Source organism: Penaeus monodon, chromosome 37, assembly GCF_015228065.2.
Source record: "Penaeus monodon isolate SGIC_2016 chromosome 37, NSTDA_Pmon_1, whole genome shotgun sequence".
Taxonomy (NCBI): domain Eukaryota; kingdom Metazoa; phylum Arthropoda; class Malacostraca; order Decapoda; family Penaeidae; genus Penaeus; species Penaeus monodon.
In genome coordinates, this window is record NC_051422.1 from 11,203,913 (window position 1) to 11,213,853 (window position 9,941).

Consider the following 9,941-nt stretch of genomic DNA (forward strand, 5'->3'; position numbering starts at 1 on the left):
TTCCCACTCTTCAGCTTGGAAGTTGCCATCCTAAGCTCCATTAGGGTAGGAGGTTCCTCGCTGATGGGTGGGTCTGGCACAGGTATTGTGACATCTTTTGCATCCAAGCTAACTGTTGGAGGGTCTACCTGGTACAACTGCTCAAAATACTCAGCCCAACGTTCACAAACCCCAACATGATCAGAGATGATCTGTCCATCTGCTGATTGGACTGCAGTCATCTGTGAGGAGGGCTTAGAGTTCAGCTTTCTCAGGGCTTGGTGGGCAGGGCAAAGGTTGTTTACCAAGAAATGGCCTTCAACCTCCTCAGCAAGATTCCTGATGAACTGTTCCTTGTCCCTTCTCAGCAGTGTCCGAGCCCTAAGCACCATGGACCGACAACACTTGATTACCATTCAGCCGAGCCATGCGACACGCTCCACAGGCTTCATGGTGGGTTGGCACCTGCTGGGGTGCAGGCGGGATGAGTAACTATCGTTCCAATCCTGCACTCCGACATTTGCCTTCCCAGCTGGACCCACAGCCCACCTTGCTTGCTGGGTGGGAGGGACAGCACCCTCCCCCCCAGCATATCCATTTACTTGTTGTATTGTCGGAGGGTTTTCTGGGGAAAGGAGGACTGGCAAGGCTCACCTACCCCAAGCTGCCACATTACCCGAGGGTGGCTAGGGGGCAGGAGTTGGTATGGAGCCAGAGCGTGTCCACACGCCGGTGGGCCACAGTTTATCCTGGCAAGGTGCCCAGTTACCCATGGGTGGCCACGAGAAGGCACTGCAGAAGTCTTGATGGAGAGGCTGTGACCTGGCAAGGGAGACATTCGCAATGGGCTAGCTAGTGGTGGAAGCTGCAAGCGAGAAGGCATACAAGCACTTAACACTATCTAGGCTACCACACTATTGCTTCACATCACCTTGTGCGTGAAGCTACCCACCCCACACAAATTACCTATTTAATTTTTTTCTCTTTGGGGCCCACACAAGCTTATTTGTGCTGTATTAGTTATTATGTTTGAGTTACTCCTCACAAACTAACACTGAGTTACCCTGAACTTCCACATTAAATGCACTAAATGATCCATCTTGTGGTATGCGCAAGTGAAGGCCGACTCCTAGCACTTTATACACCGGCAAGCATGGAACCAAATTCAATCTCACTGCATGTACCACCATCACAGGAAAAAAGATCTTCCCAACTAGAAGGCACCTTATACAAGTGTATAATGGGTATACTTGTATACCCATTACTAAGGCTCACTGTATAGACTATCATACACTCAGCCATATTAATGAAACCATGTTCTCATCCAGCATACTCTCGGTAGTGAATTTGCTTCTCGTAAGTCTGGCAATTTACCTGCAAATCAAAAGTCTCGGTAGAAATAAAACATGTAAGGGTATGAGGGTTGGTATATTGGAATACCTTTTATAACATCTCCATAAATATAAAAAATTAGTTTAAACACATTGTTTGATCTAAATTTGCACTTACAAGAATTGACTTTTTAATTGAATAAAATATTAGAATACTTATGAATTGCTTTTTTCAGAATGTGTAATACACAATTTAATTATATCCCAATGGTCCTTCTCAGTGCAATGGTTTCATTTTGCTTCTAAAGAGATAAGTTGTTCTCACATGATCATTTGGGCTGAAAACCTGGTTGGGAGTCTGTAAGGATGTTGTGAGCAATGATGTGTTTGTGTATTATCCGTTCAAAAAATATTTAGACGAGGAAGATGGGGAGATAATCTATTGGGTTTGTGCGGTTGCTCATCTTAAAAAAATGGGGGGTGTGATATCTGTACAAAGCCAGTCTACATGTAGGATGCTGGGGTGGGTGTTGGGTGAAAATAGATTCTAAGATTGAAGCAAGGGCATGGGCACAGGACATCAGGATTAAGGCAGGGATTTAGTCTTTGGCTTTTGTTTTGTTTGCAGTTTCTGGGTGCCGTTAGTCAAGATGTCAAGTGGAAGGATAGGAGTGTAAGGGGCTATCCGGTGTATTGGGGTTTTCGTGTCTGATTGGAAATGTGTGGTGTGTGTTGTGTTCTGGGTAGGTCATGATTGCCGTAGTGCCCTGTTTGTGCGACTTGAACTTGAATTGTTTAGGGTTGTTTTTAACATTGTCCGTGAGGTAGATGAAAATATATTTGTGTTCCTCTTTCTTTAGGTTTTTGGCAAACGTGTTTTGGAAGGATTTGAAACCAGTTTTCTGGAGTGTTGGCTATCCCAATCAGAAGTAAACTATAGGGTCCAAGACCCTATAGTTGTCTTTGTGACTATGTTAGCTCTTTATAACAGAAAATAGTTCTGTCTTTTGTCTGGTTGGTCTCAGGTTTGTATCAATGAGGACAGTGTAATGGTCGCTTAGTCCTGGGATAACCTTGGTGCTTGTTACATTTAGAACGTTGTTGGTGAGAAATATAATGTGTGGTGGTGGTGAGTGTGTCACCAGAACCATTGTGACAGGTTACATTTTCTGTTCGCATTTTAAGTGAACAAGTATTTATGAGATCAGTGAAAGAGCATCAGTGTGTTAGAATAATGGGAGCCGCAGATTGGTGCACAGGGGTCAAGGGGAGCCAAAAGATTTTTAGTTTTTACAGCCCCTGCTAGGGAAGTACAGCAACTAGCTAGGGAAACATGGCAATCAGAAGGGGCTACGAGTGTGGCCCATGGGTTATGGAAGTTTTCGGTTTGTATGCTGATCTTCAAATAACCTTAATGTGGGAAAATGTGGCTTTACAGCTTTAAAATCACAGCTTGTGTGGGGGATCTTTGTGTGGTTCTGTGTTAATTGAAGGCAGTCTGTAGAAAACTGCTAGTAGTAGTGACTTACATTTAGAAAGTTGGATCCAGGCGATTTCATCTTGTCAAAGTCTGGCCTCGGTTTGACAAGTCCTGGTTTGGTAGCAATGAGAAAACCGGCACCTCTGCCAGCGTCGGTCTTTACATACAAGTCATGCTAAAGGGGAGGGAGAAAAGTTAATCAGAATCGATGTTGCATATCACATCTAGTTGACATAACTGGATTTATTAAAGTTGGGGTTTAATGTTACTGAAAGCAACGCTCCCTCTAGAGACTGAGTTCCAAAATCAGTCTTTTTATAAATTTCCTCTACCCAAAGATTTTGGGGAATGCATGGGGAACTGGGGGTTGAAGGGGGGAAATGGATGGCACTGGATGTCAATAGGAAACTGCAGAAATCGACAGCCATATATCTTAGCCCATCAAGTGTTCCAAAATAAAATTAGAAACCAAGGAATTCTGACCACAGACGTAAGTGAAAAGTTCGGTGCTTTGCTATACATGGTTTTACCCTGGGGGTAATGTCTAGGGAAAACATAGATTGTATTTTCTTAAACCCATGGGGGTCTAGAGGGTAGAGGCATATATATTACCACAGGGGTCCAGGGAGCAGATCTCCCTGGCTAAGGAATATACAAGTAACAAAGGGTTAAGGTTAGGTTGGTTTACTGGTTAGGATGCATTGTACGATCTGGATTACGTGAAATCCCTTAGATTTTATTTTACCGAACGATGGGTTTGATTCCCGTAGTTATCCTCGGCGTCCCGAGAACAGCAAGGATAGTAAACATGAGATCAGAATTAAAATTGCCATCCATTTCTGATAGAATAATATTTATTTCCACCATATTTGGGGTCAAAGCTCTGAGGGAACCCTCATATCTCTGATTTCCAAAAACAACTGCAAAATAAAATCACGCAAGAAGACGTGACTAATCACACACACACGCACCCTCTGATACACACAATCTCCATGAACATTATAAAACTCATGTTTTATTGAGGACAGACAAGAGTGAAGATCGCCCCTTCATTTTCTAAGTCCCTTCCATGTTTACTTCACAAGAATCAAAACAAATGTGAAGCGGAACTCATTACCAAGTAGTCCTTACCCGCTCGTGAGAACGAATATTTTGTCATTATCAGCGTCCATTTTCTCGGATTCATGTATGTAATGCGTTCTTTTCCTTTTATTGTTCCCCATTTACGTATTCTGTACAATAACCGTGTGCGCATGCGTGTTTTGACACCGGGAGATTTGACAGGCCACCAAGCGCCATTACGTCGAGAAACGCCAGTGAGCAAGGTTTTATTTCAAGTGCTGCGTCGATTCCGGATCATTTTTAAAGCCCCTTTTGTGGATATACTGGACAAATAGACATTCGTTTCTATCACAGCCTGATATTTGAACCCATCCAGTGCCGCAAATGCTGAAAAAAGTGATTAGAAACCAAGCAATTGTGACCATAGACAAGTGAAGAAACGTTCGGTGGCTAGGCGCATATATTGCCACAGGGGGTCCAGGGGGAAGAGCCCCCTGGCTAGGCGTATATATTACCACAGGGGGTCCAGGGGGCAGAGCCCTCTGGCTAAGGAATATATAGATCGTAGTGTATAAATCCCACAGGAATAAGGTTAGGTTGGTTTATTGGTTAGGACGCAATGCACGATTACCACGGGGGATCTGGATTATGTGAAATCCCGTAGAATTTTATCGAACGATGGGTTTGGTTCCCATAGTTTTTCGAAAGTAGAGTTTCATTGTCCGATTTTAAGTTTTTTGTGCTTGTTTTACACATTTCTGTTCTTTTTTCTTTTTATTTCAGCCTGTTTTACCCCACAATTTCCCTGATCTACTTCATGCCCTCCCCTGCTATCGGGACTTATCATATCACATCAAGATTGTCGGCTGGAGAATGTAACTGAAAATATCATCAGATTCCTTGTCATCTCATGAATACAAATCTGATGATATAAATATTGTCTGGGAAGACATTTTCATTTTCGATAAATTAATAAAAAAAAACAGGGTGCATAACTGTTGAAACAAATTGCGCTAGCAATGATGATGCATACGAGTTACGCCGACGGATCCGTAGTCTGGATACAAAACTGGTTGTGCTTGCGCTGTATACAAAAATGGCTTACTACACGTTAATATGTTGTCCGTAGACCTTCAAAGATGGCGGGGATGGCCATAGAGTTTCTTTAACGGATTTTAATATTTTTTTGTTTATTTGCGTTTGTCGGACAAAGTTTGGCTCGGGTTTTTCGACAAGTAGACCTTTTAACGTTTCATAAATCACTTTTGATCTCTGACATCCAGTGCCATCCATTATCTCCCCCCTTTCAACCCCCGGTTCTCCATGCATCCCTTCCAAGATACAAAACAAAAGTATAATAACTAAAAATTCATTAAATACATGAATTTGGAAAACACACTGGTAATTACAAAATCTTTCTCAAGTGCGTACTAATACATGACTAAACATAACAGTAATGAGTCACGCATCACATTTGTTTTGGTCCTCAACAAGGTAAACAAGTCTCAGAGCGATGCAAGGGCTATTTTCATTTCCCGATAAATATACATGAGGTCGTTGTAGATTTACCTGTATTGCTTCCTACTCTTGTTTTCTAGGCCCTACAAGATGGCAATACCCATTTCCCCCTATTCTGCATGCCTCGCTCTCGGTAACACTGACATTTTCCTCTACCCAGCGATCTTGGGGGATGGTTGGGAACCGTGGATTGAAGGGGGAGGTATAATGAATGGCCCTGGGTGTCAATAGAAATTGAGTGATTTATAGTGTTAAAAAGTCAATTTCTCGAAAACCCGAGCCAAACTTTGTCCGAGGAACACAATAAAATAGTTAGCAAGTGCAAAACAATATGCGCAAATAGTCCGTGCAGAAAAATCGATCCAACTTTCGAAAACAATACAATTATAATAAAATGTTGTCACACGTAAATAAACACTTATCATGGGAACTTAGAAATCTAACTTAAACCTGCGTACTTTATTTATTCCCTAGGTAGGTGGGGCCAAACCCCCCTGTACCCCCCATTTATTGACACCGTACCAAGTGACATTTGTTATAGAAAAATTGGCATACCGTCAGTGTGGAGGGTACAGAAGAGCTGCACAATCGCAGTCTTGTTTAGAAATTAAAAGATACTCCATGCAGATTCGTAAGAATCGCTCAGTGCGACTGACACATCGTGCAAGAGGTCAGCCTGGCCGCAGTAATGTTGCAAAAATTGCCCATACCTACTATAATAAACATTTACCAATAACACTAATGATCTATGATAAAAGCAATAAAATAATACTGATAAAATAATATTCAAATATAAAATCAAACGTACCCCATGTCATTGACCACAGGAGTTTAAAGGTTCTGACCTGGCAAAAACTTAAAGGAAACTGATGAAGTGATTGACGAGTGTGGTAATTGTTACAGAGAGCGATGCTCCCTCAAAGTTTAAGTTCCAAAATCAGATTTTTTTATCTCTCCTCTACCCAACGATCTTGGGGGATGCGTGAGGAACAGGGGGTTGAAGGGGGGGATGATGGATGTCAATAGGAACCTGCAGAAATTGAAGAAATTGACTTATGAAACACTTAAAAAGTTTTTTTTTTCTAAAACTTGAGCCAAACTTTGTCCGATGAACGAAGTAAACAAGCACAAAAAACGATTAAAATCGGTTAACGACTCTCCAGACGTCCCCTCCATCTTTGACTCTACGAACCAACGCGCCAATTTCTTGGTATTGCATGCACCTAGTCAGGAGGCTACACCCCTTGGACCCCCGTAGTATTATATACGCCTAGCCAGGAGGGTATGCCCCCTGGACCCCCAGGGTAAAACAACATACCTTTATATAGCGAAACCCCGAACTTTCCTTACATACGTCTATGGTCAAAATTCATTGGTTTCTGTAGGATGGCTAAGTGAGAGACAGCATGCCTGGGTAGGGTGATTTATTTAGGAACACATCTGCCTGAACTCTCAGTTTTTGCCCGTCCGCTCCCCCCCTGCCTCCTGCGCACGCGCGTCCCTTACCGCCTTATTAACGCTATCGCAACACAACCATTCCGTACATGATTAACTACTCATCCCAGAGTTTAATAACTTTTTACGGCATTTGGGGAACTTGATGGGCTCAGATATCAGGCTGAGTTAGATACTATTGTATTTGTTCTGTATATCTGCTATATGGCTTTAAAAAATCACCCGTAATGGACGCAGAACTTAAAATGAAACATTTCTCACAGGTGTTTCTCAACGTAATGGTGTCGCACGGACTGTCAAATCTCCCGGTGACAAAATGCGCAATAAGGTTATTGTACAAAATAGTGTACATCATTACCAAAACCGTAAAGGAAGTAGAAATAAAAGTAACAGTTAACTATATGAATTTGGAAAAACGGACACTGGTAATTACTAGCGCGTAGCAATACTTGAACTACTTGGTAGATCGCAGTAACGAGTTACGCCTCCTTTGTTTTGGTCCTGGCAAGGGAAACATGGATGGGGACAGTCTCAGAGCGGTGTTATGCAGGGTCTATTTTTGTCATTTCCCGGCTAATATAAGGCGCTGCAGATTTACCTATATTGCTTCCTACTCTACTTATGCTCTACAAGAGGGCAGTATCCATTTTGCTCTATCTTAGTGCGTGGCCCTCGATAACTTTAACCCTAACCCAATGTGTATTATTCCGATATGGGAGGCAATTAAGGTAAACAAGGCAATGATGTCATTAAATAGTTAAGAATAGATAATAGAAATAAGGGAAAAGGAAATAACGCATATACATTTGAGAAAGCAACCAAAGACCTAGTAGCATCAGAAAACAAGAGAGGTAATGAGGCAAAAAATGATGAAAATAAAAAATCTGAAAGATTTCCAGGTATTAATGTTTAAGCCAAACCTCTAATGTATATGCGCATTGGCAGCGTTAAGGTTTAATATTTAATTCACCTCCAGACCAATCTTTAATTTTGAGCTTAAATTGAATCCTGTGCATGCTCCGAGAGGTAAGTTGATTCCATCAATCATGATACGTCATAACGTTATCAACACCATAGAAAAGACAGTTGAGCTGCCATTAATATTTATAATAAGCAATAACAAAAATTCGGACATTTTCGTGTCAAAAGTATGAAATTTCATCAATATACATTTTTGTAGGTTGTGGGAATCAACCTGCAGATACAGCTCTCAACACTGAAAAGAAAAGAAAAATCCCACAGTATTCCAGAGTTTATAGACACAGAGGGAAGGTTATTTTCAGGATAGAAAAACATTCAACATATGTAATATTAATCGAGTAAAAAAAAATCACGATTAGGTGTTTAATTCGAAGTAAAAACTTCCTGATTCTTATAACTAAAGGGACTTCAAAACCGCGTGGACATTTGTTATGATCCTCGCTAGCATCACCCTGGAAAAAATACCCTACCCGTGCCCCGCGATCACAAGCAAGGGGGGGGGGGGGGAACTTCCGCGAATATAAATTGCCTTTAAGAGTATCATTTTTGTTTGACACCTTCATTTGGGTTGTCTATAACACACTGGCTATTTGAAGTCATTTATATAATTTTATTTGTACCGGCACGTTTCTGCCGCTGCAGATTTAGGTAAATGTTACCGAGAGCGACGCACCCCCTCAGAGACTAAGTTCCAAAATCGGATTTTTTATATCTTTCCTCTACCCAACGATCTTGGGGGATGCGTGGGGAATCAGGGGTTGAAGGGGGGGGGGGGGATAATGGATAGCACTGGGCGCCCATAGGAAGCTGCAGAAATCGAAGAAAGTGGTTTATGAAACGTTAAAAAGTCGCTTTTTCGAAAACCCGAGCCAAACATTGTCCGACGAACGAAGTAAACAAGCACAAAAAACGGTAAAAATCGGCAATTGAAACTCTACGGACCGACGCGCCAAATTTCGAAAAAAAAAAAAAAAAAACTACGGGGATAAAAACCCGTCGCTCGGCAAAAAAAAATCTACGGGGTTTCACATAATTCACATCCCTTATGGTAATCGTACAATGCGTCCTAACCAATAAACCAACCTAACCTTATCCCTGTGGAATTTATACACTACGATATATATATTCCCTAGCCAGGGGGCTCTGCCCCCGGACCCCCTGTGGTAATAAATACACCTATAAGGACCCCTATTTCTTACCACTTCGTGCCAAGAGACATCTATTTCGTTAAAAAAAATAATTGCCACATACCGTCAGTGTGGGGGGTAAGACGAGCAGCGGCGAGGAGGAACTGATGGAATCTTATTTTCTTCAGGGCGGGCCAATAAAATAGTATTCATTATCAAGGCGGCAGTTTTCACGGCACTTGGGACAATTAAATCGATCGAGCAAGAGGTCGGCCTGGCCGCCGTATTGCTGCCAAAATTGCCCGTACCTACCATAAATAACATTTAATAAAAAAAAATAATGATATGAGCTAATAAAATATACACAATACAATTATAAATTACTTAAATATAGAAGAACATACCCCATGTCACACTGACGACAAAAGTTCGAGCTTGCTGCTGCCATGTCACCGGCTTAAGTGAGAGCGAGTGAGCAAGCGACCGCGAGTGTATTGTTCCGATATATGAGGCAATTACGGTAAACAAGCAGTAGTATTAAATAATTAAGAATCTGATAAAAGAAATGATAAGGAAAAACTACATAAAACCGCAACTACATTTGAGAGAGCAACCAAAGATATGTAATAGCATAAAAAAACTAAAGGGAATGTTGTTAGAAATAAGAAAAAATAATGATGGAAATAAATAACAAATCGGAAATGATTTCCATGGTTGTCAGCAGAAAACGCAAGAATTATGGCCAAAGGAAAACGCGATCCTTATAGAAAATGGATATATAGAAAATGAAAGAAATGGAGCAATAGAAAGCGAGAAATTATGTACTGCCATTTTGAGGGTGTTGTGGACTTAGTCTCTGAGCGGTGACAGGCAGAGCATATTTCCCTCATTTTCCGGGTAACATGAGGCCGCTGCAGATTTATTTATATTGTTTCCTAGTCTATTTTTTATGCTCTACAAGATGGCAGTGTCCATTTTTCTCTATCTCAGTGCGTCACTCTCGGTAAC

At 41.5% G+C, this 9,941-nt stretch overlaps 1 protein-coding gene across 1 annotated transcript in view; it reads right to left on the reverse strand.

Moving 5' to 3' along the window:
* Positions 1-920: 920 nt before the first annotated feature.
* The window catches only part of LOC119596208, a 16,401-nt gene continuing 7,380 nt past the window's right edge, over positions 921-9,941 (reverse strand). Inside the window, exons 3-4 of the mRNA XM_037945381.1 lie at positions 2,840-2,965; positions 921-1,353 (exon numbers count right to left, since the gene is read on the reverse strand). Of these exons, the coding sequence (XP_037801309.1) occupies positions 1,300-1,353; positions 2,840-2,965 (180 nt within the window). The 3' untranslated portion in view covers positions 921-1,299. The remainder of the gene's footprint in view (positions 1,354-2,839; positions 2,966-9,941) is intronic.